Raw genomic sequence first — 17,947 nt, 5'->3', positions numbered from 1 at the left:
GCTGCTGTTGGTGTTACTGCCCTGCAGACTGTGTGGCTTGAATGACGCTCCCTTCTCTCCTCCAGTTCCTCTGCTTGAAGAACATCCGCACCTTCCTGAAAGTCTGCCATGACAAGTTTGGGCTCAGGAACAGCGATCTGTTCGACCCCTTTGACCTCTTCGATGTCCGAGACTTCGGGAAGGTGAGTGGCCTCTTTCCAGGCTGGCCCCGTCCCCCCTGGGCAGAACCCCGTGGGCAGGGGCAGGCCGGGCTGTGTTACAACCGGAGGAGGCGCTTCAGGGGCTGGGGCTGCGGGACGGCTCCTCCCGCCTTCTCAAGCTGTTCAGAGTGAAGTCAGGCATCGTGACCCCAGGAGGATGGAGGGAAAGCTGGCCTGGATGAGTCCAGACCCGGGGTCCAGCCCTGCCCTGGCTTTTCCAGTTGAGCGACCCTGGGCGTTTGCTTCCTGCCCTGAATCTCCCACCCTTTCTGGACGAGCAGGCACCAGCTCGTGGGCCGGGCCTGGATGGGCAGGTACTGTGCTTACTGCGGTGTGCTGAGAAGGGAGCTGTTGCATCATGCCTGAGACAAGTGGGGCTGTCTGGATCCGAGCAGCGTCGGGTGGGGACAGATGATTATGTGAACTCCTCGTCCCTGGAGCTGATGCCCTGGGTCCGTGGCAGAGATCGAGCAGCCTCCCTGCTTTCTCAGCAAGTGTCCCTGGCGACTGTCGTGCAGAGTCCTGGCAGGGCCAAGGCCGGGCGGGCGTGCAGTGCACTGTGGCTTCCTGGTGGGCCTGGGTCCACAGTGTCCATGCAGGGCGTCATGTTCCATCTGGAAGCCAACAGTTCCCAGGTCCCTCCTTTCAAAAGATGGAGTCAGGACGTGAGACCTTGTTGATGGATCGGGGGCCGAGGCTTGAGTCAGACCTGGCTCCGTGCTGCGCTGTGCTGCAGCTGTCCCTGAGTCCCCGCCTGCTCTTGGGGGGGCCCTTCCCTCCGCCGTCAGTGCTGGCTTTGTGAAACGGGCACTTCCCGGACTACCCAGGGACGAGCTTTCACCTGCTTACGGGAAGTTATCGAGGATGTTTATTGCCTGCTTTATCTGAGGACCATTATCAGGGACCTGGCGTTTGAGGAAGTGTTCTGTGCACACGTGATTTATGAAGAGCGAGGGGAATTTTGTATTTGCAAATGCTGAGAAGTCAGTTCCAAGAGGAGCTCATCTGAGGGGCTGTAACGTGTCGCATTAGCATCGGTAGGACTTTCCCATAATGCACCTGGGCCTGACGGTCCTCTTCCTCGGTTCTGAGAGTCCATAGACCTGAGACTCGGGCACCAGCTCTGGGTCTGCAGCAGCGCTTAGAGGTCTCTCCTCCTCTCTTGAGTGACTCTCCCACGTCCCTCTGGCTGCAAAGCATTCGCCTAGGCCTCTGAGGCTTCCAGGCTTCCCTCTGCTGGGGCGGGAGCCTGTGCCCGGGTCCTTCCCATCAGTGAGCTTCTCAGTCTCCGCAGACTTGCTTTCAAGGGTATTAGAACCTCTTTCCCGTTTTTACTTCTTGTGACCAGCAGTGCCCTGGGCAGGGGAGAAACCAGTGGCTCTGGACTTTGGTGGAGGCCTTCAGAACATACACACACACGTACACACACACACACACACTTTTTATAAACACTCACACACACAACTGGTCTTTAAAATAATTGCATAGAGAAACAGGATAAACCTGGCCAAACCCATTCCTCGGCCAGCGGTGAATGCAGATTGCCCGGCCTACGTGACGTGATATAAAGGTGGACATAAATTTGGATTAAATTCTCGTCACGTGATCTGCCAACCGCGGCCAAGCACTTGGAAAGGGGGTGCCCCTTGTGGTTGTCAGCGGTTCCCACGGGCAGTTTGAGCCCTGGGGGGATGTGCTTGCTGCCCACAAAGGGGGCCGGCCGCTCTGGGAAGCTGCAAGTGGGCAGTGGGTTTGGGCTCTGAGTCAGGGCGTGAAGCTGCGGATAGACTGGGGGTGCCAAGGGCCCTTGGTTCAGCCTCGCCTCCTGCAGGGAGGCTCCAGGGAGGACAGAGCTGCCCTGAATCTGCCCCTGCTTTTCATGTCGAGTCGGATGGATCTGCTTCAAGATCTGGTTCAACTTACTGGCGGCTGACTTTGGCAGAGGGCACAGCGACGCTGACCTGCCTCGGCTGGCCGAGGACCCGGGGGCTCAGGGAGCCTGCCCCGTGCTGCCCGGCCGCAGCGGGTGCGCGTTAAAGGGCGATGCTGTCACCTGGCCTCGCCCGCCCCCCCAGGTTCAGTGGATGGGAAACTAGACCAGCGCGGGTGGCTGGCGGCCTCCTGTCTCAGGTTTCCTGCGTCCTTTTATTCGCGCCGCCCTCCGGAGCCCAGCCCGGCCCTCCTGCTGCCCTCCTGTCCGTCTGGCTGCGCGTCCGTGTCCTGCCCACCTCCCTCCCTGCTTCGTTTTCTGAGCGCAGTGAAGCTGTGGTCGGCACCCCAAGATGAGTGGGATGTGGGGCCAGCCAAGGCTGGGGCGCTGAGACGCTCTTCTCTCCACGTGGGGGGGCCACTGACCAGAGCCTGCTTTTCTGGGCTCGTCCCTGCTGATGTCTGGGGACGGGACCCCCTGGAAAGCACACATGAGCCAGGCCCTGGCTCTGCACTGCCGCCTGCCCGGCTCCGGGTCACAGACATGGGGACTGAAGCCACCCTGGGCAGCTGGGCAGGGCAGCTGTGGACGGGCGGCAGAGCCGGGCTCCAGCCTGCGGGACGAAGCACAGCCAGGCTGCTCACTCAGGTGTGACTTCCCAGGCCGGCCTGGGGGGGACATCTGGTGACACTTGGCAGGTGGCTCTGCGCACAGAGATAGCAGCCGCTCACCGAGGGCCCCACGGCCGATTCGCCTTTTGCCCTCTGAGAGCTCTGCCCCGTGGGGTCACCCGCTCAGTCCAGGTGGGCCTGTGGTGCTCGGAGGTGTCAGACCACTAAGGTGTGATGGAGACTCTGCCCTCCCTGGCCCTCGCTGCTGGCCCGGTCCCTGCCGGCCGGACCTGCCTGGAGCCCGTGTTGAGAGTGACCCTGAAGTCGATCCCCGGACAAGGGGACAGGGCTTGGGGTCAGTTGTGGTCTCCCATAGTGGGCGGGCAGGAATTTGAGGACACTGTTCCTTTCTCAGTTTGCCTGGTCATCCTCTGCTTACGCCCTAGGATTCAGGAGTGGAAAGGATCCTTATGGTATGGCTGTCTCAGGCTGGTTTAGAATTTTCCCGATTTTTTTTTTTTTTGCCATTATTCAGGAGGTTTGTAAAGCGTTCAGGTCCTGTCTGGGTTCTGGGTATCGTTCTTTTTCTAAGCGGCTGCCTCTCAGCATCCCAAGTCTCCCGGCATTGTTGGGAGTCATTCCTTGAGAAGGGAGTGTGCATGCTCAGTCATGTCTGGCTCTCTGCAGCGCCATGGACTGTAGCCCACCAGGCTTTCCTGTCCATGGAGTTTTCCAGGCAAGAATACTGGAGAGTGGGTTGCCATTTCCTACTCAAGGTGGGGAAGGGAAAAGGCATTCATTCCTTGGTTCCTCCACTCCTCTATTAAACATTCAATAAGCCCCAAAGAATTTTTTAAAAATTAATTAATTTTTTAATTGAAGGATAATTGCTTTACAGAATTTTGTTGTTTTCTGTCAAACCTCAACATGAATCAGCCATGGGTATACATATGTCCCCTCCCTCGCCCCCAAGAATTTATTAAACGCTTACTAAGCTCAAGGTAAGATGGAAAGACTTACACGACCTTTGCCCTCTGAGGATCCCCCACATAGCTGCTGGGCAGTTCATGGTAGAAGGAAGAGTGGGAAGGTGAAGACTCTAAGCTTTCCCCCGGAGCTGCCTGGTGCTGGCCTGCTGTGCAGCTGTGACCACCCTGGGGCCCGTCTTCTGGATGTGAGTGTGGGGTGGGTCACTCAGGACTTGGCTGCAGCTGAAGCCCCCGTGGTAGGGGGTGATCAGCCCTCCCCAGCAAACCGCTCTGTGGAGTCTGGCTGATTCGCGGGCATTCTTCCTGTTTCCAGAACCAGCGGGGCCCTGGGCTTCCCCTTCCCACCTTCCCTTTTGGGGGAGTGCAGAGAGGAGCTGATGCTTTGGGGTGTATGACGTTCTAGAAAGTATTTTCCGTGACCCCAGGCTGGCGGAGCTCTCTCTGCTCCCCAGCCGGGAGAGACCCTTGGCAGACTCCTCAGCGGGACAGCAGGCAGGTGGACCCAGAGACCCTCGAGGCCTCCGGGAGCCCCGGGTGCAGCCAGCACGCACCCATCTGGAGCATGGCGATCGACGGGGCAGGCGGGGCCCAGGGGGTGCTTCCTGTGGGTTAGATCGGACTTTCCTGCGGATCTTCCTGTGGATCCTGTGGATCAGACTCCAGGTAACTTGGACTCTGAGGTTTCCTTTCTGCAGAGTAGAGTGAGGACAGGATGGCCCAGGGCGCGGCCGTGTCGTGGACTCAGCCAGGAAGCGAACGTCCGGGTCCTGCTGTTTTTATTAGCGGTCTGGTCCTCTTCTTGGTCACCCACCCAGCAAGCTCAGCAGGAGCAGAGGGATCCAGAAAGCTGGTTCTGAATTTTATTTATTTTTTTGGCTCCATCCCTGGTATTTCCCCAGGGGTCACATTAGAGATGTTAGGTTTCTCCTCATACCCATCCTGTATGGGGTATGATTTGGGGAAATTTGAGCTAAGAGGCGAGCTGAGGGCCTGAGCTGGGAGCCGGCCTGCCGCTGAGCCTGGGCCCCGCTCCTGCCCTGTGGCATGTGCATCCTTCTCGGGTGTCCCCCCGTGTCCTGTCCCGGGTGTCCGGCTGGTGCGCGGGGCCCGGGAAGGGAGGGCATGTGGGAAGGCCGCGTGGGCTGCGTCTCCGCGAGACTCCTCGGTGTGGAAGCGGGCTGGCGGTTTGGACGGAGGGTCCTGGCGAGGTTGTAGGGTTTCTGCAGCTTCCCTCTGATGTTTTGCCCCTGGAGCCACAGATGGCTGTGGCCGCAGAATGCCCACCTTGTCTCCTCGCTGTGAGCTGGGCTTCCATCACCTTCCCACCCAGCCCCCTGACGCTGGCACTTGGTGACCTCCTTTACAGACCAGGAGGCGGTGGCTCCGAGGGTAAGCGGACCCCTCTGGGCCGCATGGCCGACCGTGTCCCCGGCCTGGGAGTTTGTTGGTTCCACAGCCTCTCTGCCCTCACTCCCCTGGCCGGCCTCCCAAGGCGGGTGGTGAAGTTGTGGCTTCACCAACACAGTGCCTGGTCCTGGCCTTGCCGCTGGGTCTGTCCAGCCCCAGCCGGTGACCTGGGCTGGCGACTTTCCGGGACTTAATTTCCTCATCTCGAAAATGGGGACAATCTTGCCAGCTTTCCCTGTGACTGGATCCCCGTGGGCGCTGTTGCAGGCAGCTCGCCGTGTGGGCTGGAGCCCAGTGGTCACTGAGCAGACAGAGTTTGCATTTCGTTCTCGTTAGAGTCCTTTGTGGACAGCCACCGCCGGCCACGTGTTCACTTGCACTGTGAAGCGGGGGGCGGAAGTGAGAACGCCTTCCAGGAGGCGAGTCTGTCCTCTGGGTGGACAGGAGCAGGGAGGGGGGCGGGGGCTTCTCCTGAGTGGCCTGGGAGCCAGGGGTGGACCCCAGCCTGCAGGAGGCCGCGGGCAGTCCCCGGCTCAGGGCGGGCCTGGTCGCCCTTCCTGGGACCTGCTCCCACCTTCCTGCCTGGTGCACTCACTCTTATCGCTGGCTTTCCCGCAGTCTGACCCTCGGGCCTGCGAGGCTCTCCCTGCAGCCTCAGGGCCTGTGCTCGAATCGCTGTTATTTAAAACAGCGGGGGTGCCTCCTCCGCCCTCGATGCCCACCTTCCGGCTGTTTCTTTCCTTACTGGGGCTGCGCCACAGCCTCCGGCTGGATCACTAGCTTCCTGGCTGTGCGGACTTTTGTGCTTTGATTATTGATGTCTCTGGGTGCCGAGAGCCCCGCCTGGCATGTGGGGCACTGGCCCATCTTTGTGAGACTCAGTGGGTCTTATCGGAGGAGCCAGCGAGCTGTTGGTGGGGCCAGAGTGACGGCGGGACACCTCCCCAAAGGCCCGGCCGGGCACCTGGTCAGGGGACCCAGGCTGGCCCAGGTGGCCCCGTGGAGGTCTTCCCTGGGGTGCTGCCCATCTCAGGGCTCCGATTCCAGCTTAGTCTGGCACAGCGTCCCCGCCTGCCCCCAGCCCGGGGTGCTGCAGCCTTGCCGGGTCAGCTCGGCTCACTTTAGCTGCCCCCCCAACCCCCCGTTTTGAGAAGAAGGTCTGTAAGGCTGTGTCTCTCGTTTGAGTTAAAGAGCAGAGCACACCCTCTAACAAACGAGTTCAATTCTTCTATTTATTATTCATTGAAGTATTTTGCTGGCTCGGAAACTTCCGATGCGGTTGAACCTGGCTGTCAGCAAGGCCGGGGGCGGACGACGGGCCCCTCCTTGAATTAGCGCACGAGGTGGGGGGCCCAGCGGTGCCTCCAGGGGCCGGCCTTGCGGGGAGCCCGCCCGCCCCTCCTCCGGCCGGTGGGGTCACCACGTGCGTGGACCCCGCGCAGTGTGCGCCGGAATCTCTGCATCCAGGAGCTCCTGCTGACTTCAGGGGCCTCACGGGGTGAGGAAGGGAGCTGAGGCCCAGAGGGAACATGCCTCTGCTTGTGTCTGGTGGAGCTCGGAGGTCGTTCGGGGGGAGGCCAGGAAGACAGCATGGAGGGGAGGCAACGAGGAGGCCGGGAGGGGGGTGTGGAGGCTGGGAGGCAGAGAGGAGGCCGGGAGGGGGGTGTGGAGGCCTGGGGGCAGCGAGGAGGCCGGGAAGGGGGTGTGGAGGCCGGGAGAGGGGTGTGGAGGCTGGGAGGCAGAGAGGAGGCTGGGAGAGCTATCTGGGTAGAGGCCACAAAGAGGCCTCAGTCAGGATGGGGGCAGAGGGGGCCTAACTCTCAGCTCTTTAAAGGACACAGGCAGTGAATTCCCTCACGCGGTGGATTTTAAGCCATCTTCCCTGGGGACCAGGTGGAGGCGGAAGGCAGGGTCCTGCTGAGTCGAGCGAGTCCACTTTTCCGTTTTCCCTGTTTCCTCTTGTCTGACACTTTGCTTATACAGTGATCTGAAGAGGTTAGGAGTGTGGTTTGAAGGCACCGGTCTGTGACAGCTGAGGAACCCACTTCCCCAGGATCGGGGTTTGGGGAGGGCGGCGGCTGGCTGGCGCTGTGGCCTCACCGGCTGCCTGAAGGGCCCCGAGGCTGGGCAGGCTGGTCACCGTGTCCTGGACGTGGGAGGAACGGGCCCTTCCCCCAGCATCGCAGCCCCTCCACCTGTCCGCTGGTCAGCGCTGCTGCACCGGCTGGACCCAAGGTCATCTACTGCCCCAGCCCGGCCGCCTTGGCTGCTGTCCGCGTGACAGAGGTGCCCTGTCCCCGCCTTCTTCTCTGCCTGGACCCTCTTTTGTCAGCAGCCTGCCCTCCCTCTTGTCTGTCCTCCGGGCGTGGGAGTGCCTGGAACATGCTGTTCCCCCCGCCAGAGCCCGGGGCAGACATCACCTGTCCATCCCAGCGTCTTCCCCTGAGTCTGCCTGCACAGCACCCGAGCACCCACAGCCCACGGGAGCTGGCACGTGAGAGGAACCAGTCTGCTCCGCCAGATGCCCCCAGCTATTACTGCCATGACCCCTTGTCTTGCCCTGGCCCCTCCACCACCCCCCCGCACCCCACTGCCCTCCAGACTTCTTGGGAGTGCAGATGCTTCTGGAAGCCAGGTGAGAGTGGACCAGCCGTGTGACTTCTGGGGCTTGGGACAGAGTGTGACACCCACAGGTTGCCTCGCCTCTAGGGGCCACAGTTTTTCCATCCGTAAACTGGGTCTGCATTCAGGCTGGCCTCAGCTGCTGGAGGAGGATCTGAGATGTACGGGGGCCGGTCTGCATCTGTGCGTCCCCCGCACGGCTCCTGGGGGCGGGCCGCGTGGAGTGGGTACTGGGGGCCTTGGCAACGGGCAGGGGGCATACATTCTGGCTGCCTGGAGCACCAGCCTCACCCCCTGCCCTGCCTTCTGGGTTGAGTTGCTGATTCCTCGTGGATGAACGTAGGCCCCGGGCTCCACCCAGGGAAGGAGCAGGGAAGCCTTGGAGCGCCCACCCGACACCTGGTCTCCACGCGCAGGCCTCTCTATCGTTCCTTCCTCAGCGTGCTGAGCGCGGCTGCTCTGAGCTCACCCCGGGCCTGTCTGCTGCTTGACGCCAGGCTGCACTGAGCTCGTCTGCACCCCGTCCTGATGTTGCCAGGGACGTTCTGGCCTCCTCAGCACGCCCTCCCTGCTAATTACTTATTAACATGCAGGCACCGTGGCGCGGGTGCAGCCTCGGGCTCTGCAGAGCCGGTGCGGGCCGGCTGGTCGCAGCTTCCTGAGCTTCTGCTCGAGACCGTTTCCTCCTTTTACTGTGGGTTGTCATTTCGGGACGTTTTTAGCCCGTCCACTTTTGGAAGAGCTGACTAGCAGACACGCATGTGTACGCCCGTGTGCCCCGTCAGCTGTGCGGATGCCAACCCCACGTTTTCTGACCGGTGGTGGGAGCGGTCCCCCCACCTCCAGCCTCCCTTTCTGGACGGGAGCCTCCGGCCGGCATCGGCTCCACAGTGGACGAGTGGGGAGGAAGTTTCGGTTTTGGGGCCCGAGTCCCTGCAAGTCTGACGAGCCGTGGGCCATTGGAGCCAACACCCCATGGGAGGCGGGCAGGTCTGGTGTGGGGGCCGGGAGCCTCCCTCCAAGCTTTTGCTTTGGTCCCTCTGCTCCCGACCCTGGGCGGGTCCCAGGGAGGGGCTCACGGCCAGGGAGATGGCCGGTGATCCGCCATCTCTTCTCTCACTTAGGATCGACCCTGGGGAGGGCGACGCAGAGGCATGTGGGGGACATGGGCACACAGCGGGGACGCGGGGTGGAGGGTCGGCGGCGTCTCGTCCAAGCCCTGCTCTGGCCACCGTGCCTTCTGCGTGTGGGCAGGCCCCTGCTGTCCTCTCTGGCCTCAGTTTCCCTATCCCTGAACAGAGGGTTGGACTGGCTGGCTGTCCCCTTGGTGGAGGTCATCGGGGGGCCTTTCTTGTCCCCGTGGGCATCGGGTAAGTCTCGCCCATCTTTGCCGTCATCTGCACCCAGAACCTGTCCCTGTGGGAGCTGAGATTTTCTCAACTAGTCCTCGTCCACTCGTGCATAATGTAGGTGCCGTGCGTAGTCGTTCAGTCGTGTCCGACTCTTTGCAGCCCTGTGGACTGTGGCCCGCCAGGCTCCTCTGTCCATGGGATTCTCCAGGCAAGAGTACTGCAGCGGGTTGCCCTGCCCTCCTCCAGGGGATCTTCCCGACCCAGGGATCGAACCAGGGTCTCCTGTATTGTAGGCAGATTCTTTACTGTCTGAGCCACCAGGGAAGCCCAAGAATACTGGAGTGGGTAGCCTGTTCCTTCTCCAGGGGATCTTCCCAACTTAAGAATCGAACTGGGGTCTCCTGCATTGCAGATTCTTTACCAGCTGAGCTACCAATATACCACGTATATTTATATGTATATATACGTGTCTGTGTCCACAGTTGAATTTTAATTGGCTAATTGTCTCTCCCTAGTGCCCCAACATCTATTTCTGCTTTATTGACTATGCCAAAGCCTTTGACTGTGTGGATCACAATAAACTGTGGAAAATTGTGAAAGAGATGGGAATACCAGACCACCTGATCTGCCTCTTGAGAAATCTGTATGCAGGTCAGGAAGCAACAGTTAGAATTGGACATGGAACAACAGACTGGTTCCAAATAGGAAAAGGAGTACGTCAAGGCTGTATGTTGTCACCCTGCTTATTTAACTTCTATGCAGAGGACATCATGAGAAATGCTGGGCTGGAAGAAACACAAGCTGGAATCAAGATTGCCGGGAGAAATATCAATAACCTCAGAGAAGCAGATGACACCACCCTTATGGCAGAAAGTGAAGAGGAACTAAAAAGCCTCTTGATGAAAGTGAAAGTGGAGAGTGAAAAAGTTGGCTTACATTCAGAAAACAAAGATCATGGCATCCGGTGCCATCACTTCATGGGAAATAGATGGGGAAACAGTGGAAACTGTGTCAGACTTTATTTTTTTGGGCTCCAAAATCACTACAGATGGTGACTGCAGCCATGAAATTAAAAGACGCTTACTCCTTGGAAGGAAAGTTATGACCAACCTAGATAGCATATTCAAAAGCAGAGACATTACTTTGCCAACAAAAGTTCGTTCTAGTCAAGGCTATGGTTTTTCCTGTGGTCATGTATGGATGTGAGAGTTGGACTGTGAAGAAGGCTGAGTGCCGAAGAATTGATGCTTTTGAACTGTGGTGTTGGAGAAGACTCTTGAGAGTCCCTTGGACTGCAAGGAGATCTAACCAGTCCATTCTGAAGGAGATCAGCCCTGGGATTTCTTTGGAAGGAATGATGCTAAAGCTGACACTCCAGTACTTTGGCCACCTCATGCGAAGAGTTGACTCATTGGAAAAGACTGTGATGCTGGGAGGGATTGGGGGCAGGAGGAGAAGGGGACGACAGAGGATGAGATGGCTGGATGGTATCACTGACTCGATGGACACGAGTCTGAGTGAACTCCAGGAGTTGGTGCTGGACAGGGAAGCCTGGCGTGCTGCGACTCATGGGGTCACGAAGAGACTGAGCCACTGAACTGAACTGAGTGCCCCAAGACATTGTTTCTGTTGAAGCCTGACAACTTGATGTTTGCAACAAAAAAAGACCAAGAAGGAAAGAACATCAAAATGTAAATAATTAATTGTAACAAAGTGTTCTTTCGTGGCATCCCGGAAGGCCTTTCTCAGAGACTGCTGCTTCTTCCAGTGGCAGATGGCGGGGGTCTGCGGCCGGCCAGGCGCCCGGGATTCAGGGCAGCACCTCTGAGTCCCGAGGTGTGTGGCTGTGACCTTGCTGGGGGAGAGGCCCCCTGTGGCTCCGTTCCCCTAGGTCCCCAGCAGCGGGGGTGCAGTTCAGCTCGTACACTCCTTGTCCTGCCTCCTGACATGCTGGTTAGGGAGCTCGGGCTGGAGCCCTGGGATGTTTATCCCGCATCGTCCTTTCTCAGTGCCATTCTTAAAAAAAAAAAAAAAAGATGATGCTGATAAAATGGACCTACTGTCAAATTTAGCATTTTAACCATTTTAAAGCCTGGATCTCAGTGGTGCTCCATGTGTTCAGCGTCATGCAGCATCACCAGTGTCTTGGTCCAGACTTTTTCATGACCCCCAGAGGAAGCCCCAGGCCCTGCTCCCCCTTCCCCCAGCCCCTGAGATCTCTGTTCTGTGTGTGTGTGTGCTCAGTTGTGTCTGACTGTGACCCCACGGACTGTAGCCTGCCAGGCTCCTCTGTCCACAGGATTCTCCAGGCAAGAGTACTGGAGCGGGTTGCCATTTCCTCCTCCAGGGGATCTTCCCAGCCCAGGGAGGGAACCCAGGTCTCCTGTGTCTCCTGCATTGGCAGGTGGGTTCTTTACGCACTGAGGCACCTGGGAATCCCATTCTAACTGCATTTTCCTACCCCGGACATTTCATAGAAGCAGAAACACACGAAATGTGGCCTTTAGAATCTGGCTTCTTTCAGTTCGCCTGATGTGTTCAGGGTTCAACACTGTAGCCTATGTCAGAATTCCATTCCTTTTCAAGGCTGAATAATACTCCATCCTATGCTTGACTATATCTGGTGAATCCATCATCCAGAGAAGAGCATTTGGGCAGTTGCTACCTCTCAGCTGTTGTGAGTACTGCTGCTGGGGGACCCTGCGTGTGCAAAGCTTTGTTCACTTGTATTCCTGAATTCCTAACCCTGCAGCCAGCTAAGCTTCCAAGGCTCTAAGCCCCGGAAGGTTGAGGACCCTCACTGGGCAGGGGAGCCCGTGCTCCGTCCCAGGAGGAGATGCCGCCGCCCCCTGCCTGATGGCTCTCACTGTCGTGGAGCGGGCTGGAGGAAATCAGCCCCCAGACTCATCTGTCTGGATCCGGGCTCCGGGCAGGCCGGAGAGAATGTGGGGTTTGTTTACAAGTGAGGCCTGTGGGCAGGTGGAGCTGAGGGCTGTTGTCGGTCCTGCTGCTGTGAGCACAGGTGTGCAAATATCTGAGTTCCTGCTTTCATTTCACTTGATTCTATACCCAGAAGTGGAATCACTGGGTCAGATGGTAATTTTGTATGTTTTGAGGCACCACCATAATGGTTTCCACAGCTTCTGCACAGGTTACATCCCACCGACAGCACACAGGTTTCCAGTTTCCCCACACACTCACCAGCACTTGATATCCTCCGTGTGTGTGTGTGTGTGTGTGTGTGTGTGTGTGTAATAGCCACCCTAATGGTGTGACGTGGCCTCTCTTTGTGGTTTTGAATCGCGTTCCCTGGTGATTAGTGAGCTCGGGCATCTTTTCATGTGCTTATTGGCCATCTGTGTATCTCCTTTGGAGAGATGTTCATTCAAGCCTTTTGCTCATCTTTTAATCATATTTTTGGTTTTTTTTTCCCCCATTTTATTTGACCATACATTTGAAGGAGGACAGATGTTCGGCTGTTAGGACAGGGCCTCCGTGGGAGGGGCAGCCGGAGGCCACCTGCCAGCCGGCAGCCGGAGAAATGTTGTAGGGACACCCAGGGTGTGCCCGGTCCAGTCTGCCTCTCGAGTGTGCTGAGTCACTTGAGTCGTTGTGTCCGACTCTTTGTGACCCCGTGGACTGTAACCCGCCAGGCCCCTCTGTCCCGGGATTCTCCAGGCAAGAGTACTGGAGTGGGTTGCCGTGCCCTCCTCCAGGGGGTCTTCCTGGCACAGGGATGGAACCCGGGTCTCCTACGTCTCCTACGCTGGCAGGTGGGTTCTTCACCCCCGGTGCCCCCGGCCTACCTATCACCTTCCCCAGTTCCCCACTTTTCAAAGCTCCCCACCCCAGTGCTCTGCCTACCAGGCCACCAGGTCACTGCAGGTCTGTGTCCCATCACTGGCTATCAGCCTCCTTCCCTGGGTGGGGAGCCCAGACAGGTGGACCCTGGTAGGGTCACGGCTGCGAGTGTTCCAGCACCAAGGGCGGGTGTTCCTTTCTCCCAGCTCAGCCAGGCCGGGCAGTGTGGGGCTGCCCCAGGCCTCCCGGAAGTGGGGTAGGGAAGCCTCCGGGGCTGCAAAGCAACCTGAAGCCGGACAGCGCCCGGGCACCGGGCCAGCTCACGGTGGGCCCGTCCCGTCTCTGTGGGTATCAGGAAGCATGCCTGTGTGCTGTTCCCTGGCCCGCTATTCCTGGCAGCGCCGGGATGGCTCCGGCTGACTGCTGCCTGCCAGCGTCATTAGAACAACCCTCACGTCTACTGCTCGTGGCTTAATTTCCATGAAGAATGAACATCCCGGCAGATGGGCTCCGCCGAGATCTGTTATTAATCAGCGATTGATTTCTTGTACTTGCTCAGGCCCCAGGCTTCCTCGTGGGCCACGGAGCCAGGTGGGAACGTGCGGGGCCAGCTTTGAAGTCAGAGCCACTCCCTGGGGGAGCCCCTGGGGGTGCCAGGGGCTGCTCTCAGATGAAATTGGGGTCGCCAGGTGTCTGAAAGTGAAGACGCTACTTCAAGGAGGGCTAGAAATGGGTGACAGTAAGTCGGGTGTGAGGTTCATTGAGAATGTGAACGGGGCTGACCCTGGGCTGACTTTACAGACGAGAGGGCCTAGCGGAGGGCGGGGGGCGGGGGTGTGCGGTGCGGGTGTCATGGCCGCTCCCAGGCACACTGCTCCGGTGGGGCTGGACAGCTCCTGGTCATCTGGGGAAGGCCAGGTGCTGTGCCGGGCATGATGGAGCGTGTCACCGTGGTGGCCGTCCTGGGGGTGGGCCGGCCGTGACTTCGGCCCCGGGGATGCCACGTTACGGCTGTAGCCCTGGGTTGGTCTGTGGGGCTGCAGAGATTGGGGTCAGGGAAGTGGGTCCTGGTGTAACCTGGATTCCAGACTCAGAGGCTGGGTTCCTCAGAGCGAGACCCAGGTTTCCTTCTGGACACTGAGCGATCATTCATTCATGCAGCAAAGACTGCGACGTGCCCGCTGGCCAGGCGCAGGGCACAGGGTGCGGGGCAGGCAGCCCCCACTGTCCTCGATCTCCAGCTGGCGAGGCGGGGTGGGGGCGGGACCCCCCCCTCCTGTGCCTGAGCCTGGAGCTCGAGGGTGGGGTCTTCAGGAGGAGCCGGCGTCTGCAGCCCCAGCTTCGGGCCTCCGAGGACCCCTTGAGCGTCCCCATCTTTCCTCTTAGACTTCGAGTTTTCAAAGGCTCCATGTATGGAACCAGTGGCAGTCTTTAGTTTTCCCATTTGTAATGAATCAGAGCCTAGTTGAGAGCTAAGTAGCGGGGCCCCACGTGGAGGGCAAACCAGCCGGAAGTTCTGAGTTCAGGGTGATTCAGGGGGCTGGGAGAGCCCACGGCTGTGGCCTTTGGGGACCCGGCTGGGCGCCTTTCACTGTGGATCACCCAGCGGGCCATCGACCAGCAGCCACGGTGGCCGGAGAGTGTCGCCCGCTGTGGGGAGGGCAGAGGGAGCTTGGAGGGGGCCGGGCTGCACCCTGTCCCGGCCAGCCCACGGCTCCCCTGTGCGGTCTGCTGGGATGGTGGAGGACGAACATACGGGAAGAATGGTCCCCCCGCTAGGCTCAGCTGGTCTCCAGGGGCTGTGGGCCCCGGTGCCCAGGCGGGCTGGCAGGCGGAGGGGCCACGGCGCCCCTCTGCCCAACCACGCGGGCTGTCCTCTTAGACTGACACTGTGGTGTGGCTCCAGGGTGGCCTGGTGCCCCTTCCTCTGTGAAGCCACCCTGGGTTGCTCCTGGAACGGCTGGCCTTGGCATCTTCCAGCCAGAACCCATGTTGTGCCAGTGGGGACACTGAGGCCCTCTGTGGGCCTGAGGAGAACCCGGGCTCCCTCTCTGCTGACCCCTGGAGCCCAGGTCCCTGGAGATGGAGGGCTGGGCCCGCCCTCTCCCGGCTGGGAGGGTGAGGTCTCAGTGTCTAGAGCAGACCCCTTTACCTGTCGGATCTGCCAATTTCCCAGCTGGGGGTCCTGGCTCCTGGGCAGCCGGTGGGGTCTGGCCTGAGGGTGGGACCACGCCCAGGCCTCCTTGGGCTCCCCACAGCGCCTGGCGCAGAGAGGGCAGGGCAGGGTGGAGCACACTCTGCTCCAGGGTCCCGGGCACCGGCTCCGGGCTCCGCTGAAGGCCCGCGGGGCGGGCGGGGCCGGGCCCATCACCCCACGGCCCCGGGCTGCAGGGGGAGCTGTTTGTTTGGCAGGGCCAGGCCCATCACCCCGCGGCCCCGGGCTGCGGGGGGAGCTGTTTGTTTCGCTCCCTGAAGCAGACCACGTCCATCTGGCTCGGCTTCCGCGCTGCTTCCGGCTTGCATTCCTTTTTGATCTGAGACTGAAATATTTTAGCTGGTGGCAAAAATGGCTCAGTGCCTTTTCTCCCTCCCAAGGCCGGAGGAATGTTCCAGAAAATTCTGGGGTCCCAGCGCCTTCCCTGCCCAAGCAGGCAGCCTGTGACCCGTGGATGAGAAAGGCGGGGAGAAGGCCAGCTGTCCCGGCCGCGTGGGCCCGGTGAGGCCCTGGGCTGGGAGTCTGGGCACCTGGGTTCCAGGAACTCCTCCGCCTGGTGTGTGCGGCTTTGGGTCGGGTCCCGGGAGGCAGTTCCGAGACCCAGCAAAGGACGCCTGGAGCCGGGGGATCTGATCTCAGAGCTTGGCCGGGCCCTCCACGGTGGCGAGGCTGGGGACACGGCCTCCGTTTCCCGCGTGGAGCAGCTCCGCAGGTGGGCCTCCCGCCCCCAGGAGGGCGGGCGCTCCAGGCTTAGAAGGCTCTGGAGCAGCGCCGTGGTGGTCTTACCCTTCCGTGGGCGGTGGGGGGTGTGTGGCAGCCGGGGGGCCCGAGCAGAGGGGTGGACAGGCAAGTGGTAAATCCCGAGGGCTGCATCCAGCCAGGAGGAGAGGAGAGCTGGGGGAGATCTCCTGGGGCCTTGGGGTCCCCGGGGTCGAGGAGACGGGCGGGAGGCGGGCCTGCCCGGATTTCAGCCCTGTCTCTGTGTTTATTCCCGGTGTGACCTTGGTCATCAGCACGGCCTCGCCGGCCTCACGTGCAGCATGGGCAGCAAGGTGCGGCCGCTACGTCAGCCCTGTGGACTCGGGAGGGTTGCAGGGGTCGGGGGGGAGTGCCAGCGTGGTCGTGGCATCATGGGGGCTCTCATCTCTGGTCTGCATCTCTAGACGTTTCTGGTGATGTGGTGATGGGGTCAGCCACGGGGCACGGGTTAGAAGTGCCCGCCCTTCTGGAAGAGGAGTCTTAACACGGGCAGCTTTGTGCCCTGTTTATCTTCCTGCCGCGGCGGAGACCTAGCTCCTCTCTGCATAAAACCAGTTTCTCACAGAGCTGGAGGCATCCGTTCCTCTTCAGCATTTCTAACGGTTTCCCTGTTAATTTAACTGGAGAAAAGCACCCCGAGATGTCTTTCAAGTGGAGAAGGAGAGACGTTCTGCGACTGTGGGCGCATCATTAGGAAAAGCAAATTGAATCATGTTTAATGGTGTTAGAATCTCAATCACTTTGGAAAATGGGGTTGGCGAGGCGAGGAAATGAGAAGTCGCTGGCGCCCTTCAGAGGAGGTCGGGGTAAGGAGAGGGGGTCTCAGCTGGGTGAGGGCCGCGGGCAGGTGGACCCGGAGTCTCCACGGTGTGGTGCGAAGTCCCTCCTTCTGGCCGCAGTCCCTGCAAGCAGGGAGTGGAGCTGCTGTAGCCTGGACGCTGTGTGTCCCCCAGATTCGTGGATTGAACCTTGTGCCCCGTGTGTGGTACCTTGGGGGGGGGCCTTTGGAGGTGAATAGGTCATGGGGGTGGAACCCCGTGGGATTCGTGATCTTATAAAATGGCCCCAGAGAGCTTGCTCATGACTCCTGCCCGGTGAGGGCTCAGCAAGGAGATGCCCGAGTGTGAATCAGGAGCGGGGTCCTCACCAGACACCGAGTCTGCCCGCCCCCTGACCTTGGACGTCCAGCCTCCAGAATTGAGAAGGAGATGCTTGGGGTTCACGCCACCTGGCCTGTGGGCTTCTGTTACAGCCCGGCCGGACGGAGACAGTGTCCCCCCAGCCTTTCCTGTTTCCGGGGTTCTCTCTCTGGGGTCTTTAGGTGCTGTTCTCGGGGGCGGGGAGACAGAACCCACTCAGCCCTGTAAGGGTGCCTCAGCTGGCTGACGGTCGCCACCCCACCCCCCAAAGCTTCAGTTTCCTCACCCACGGAAGGGAGGGTGACACCTGCCTCCAGGGTGCTTAGGGAGTCAGTGACAGCCACGGGACCGGGCCAGCAGCAGTCAGGTCGGGGTGGCGTGGTGGGAATCCCTGTGGCCCCTCTGTGCAGTGTTCACATCTTCAGCGGACAGGTGTTTTCTTTCTGAGTTGCTAATGGCACTTTGGGGATTGTGTGTTTGCAACTCACTGAAAATGATAGCTCTATCTTTGGTGAACATAGAAAGCCCTTCTTGCAAAAAAAAAGAACGACAAAAATGAATTTTCTGTTTCTCTCTTGGTAGTTCCCAAGATCTCTGGTAAGTCATAAAGAACATTCAACTTGACAGTCCACTATTGGAGAATCACTCCTTTGAGTTAAGTGCCCGCTGATGTAGGTGAGCTTTGTCTCTCGCTGCTCCGTGCTGAGGAGTTTGCAGGTCCTTTCTCGAGAATGAGATCTGATCAGGAGCAGAGAGAGGACTTGGGCCCAGCGCAGGGGAGGACGGCGTGGTGGCTGCGAGGAAGGAGAGGAGCGCAGTCCGGGGTATCGAGTGAGTCCTCAGGCCAGCCCAGCCCAGCTGTGGGCTGGGCAGCGATGGGCTGGAGCCCACTGGCTCTGATGGAGAGAGACTTTGGCGGTAG

At 59.7% G+C, this 17,947-nt stretch overlaps 1 protein-coding gene across 11 annotated transcripts in view; it reads left to right on the top strand.

Moving 5' to 3' along the window:
* The window catches only part of VAV2 (vav guanine nucleotide exchange factor 2), a 186,448-nt gene that overhangs the window by 37,887 nt on the left and 130,614 nt on the right, over positions 1 to 17,947 (top strand). For 10 of the 11 annotated variants that reach the window (XM_027556832.1, XM_027556833.1, XM_027556837.1 and 7 more), the window contains exon 2: positions 66 to 182. The exons of the other annotated variant lie outside the window; for it this stretch is intronic. In XM_027556832.1, coding sequence (XP_027412633.1) covers positions 66 to 182 — 117 coding nt within the window. The remainder of the gene's footprint in view (positions 1 to 65; positions 183 to 17,947) is intronic. 11 annotated transcript variants of the gene reach the window in all.

The sequence above is a fragment of the Bos indicus x Bos taurus genome, chromosome 11, assembly GCF_003369695.1.
Source record: "Bos indicus x Bos taurus breed Angus x Brahman F1 hybrid chromosome 11, Bos_hybrid_MaternalHap_v2.0, whole genome shotgun sequence".
NCBI classification, from domain to species: Eukaryota; Metazoa; Chordata; class Mammalia; order Artiodactyla; family Bovidae; genus Bos; species Bos indicus x Bos taurus.
Note: the sequence above shows the minus strand (reverse complement) of the source record. Positions and strands in the feature narration are given on the sequence as shown.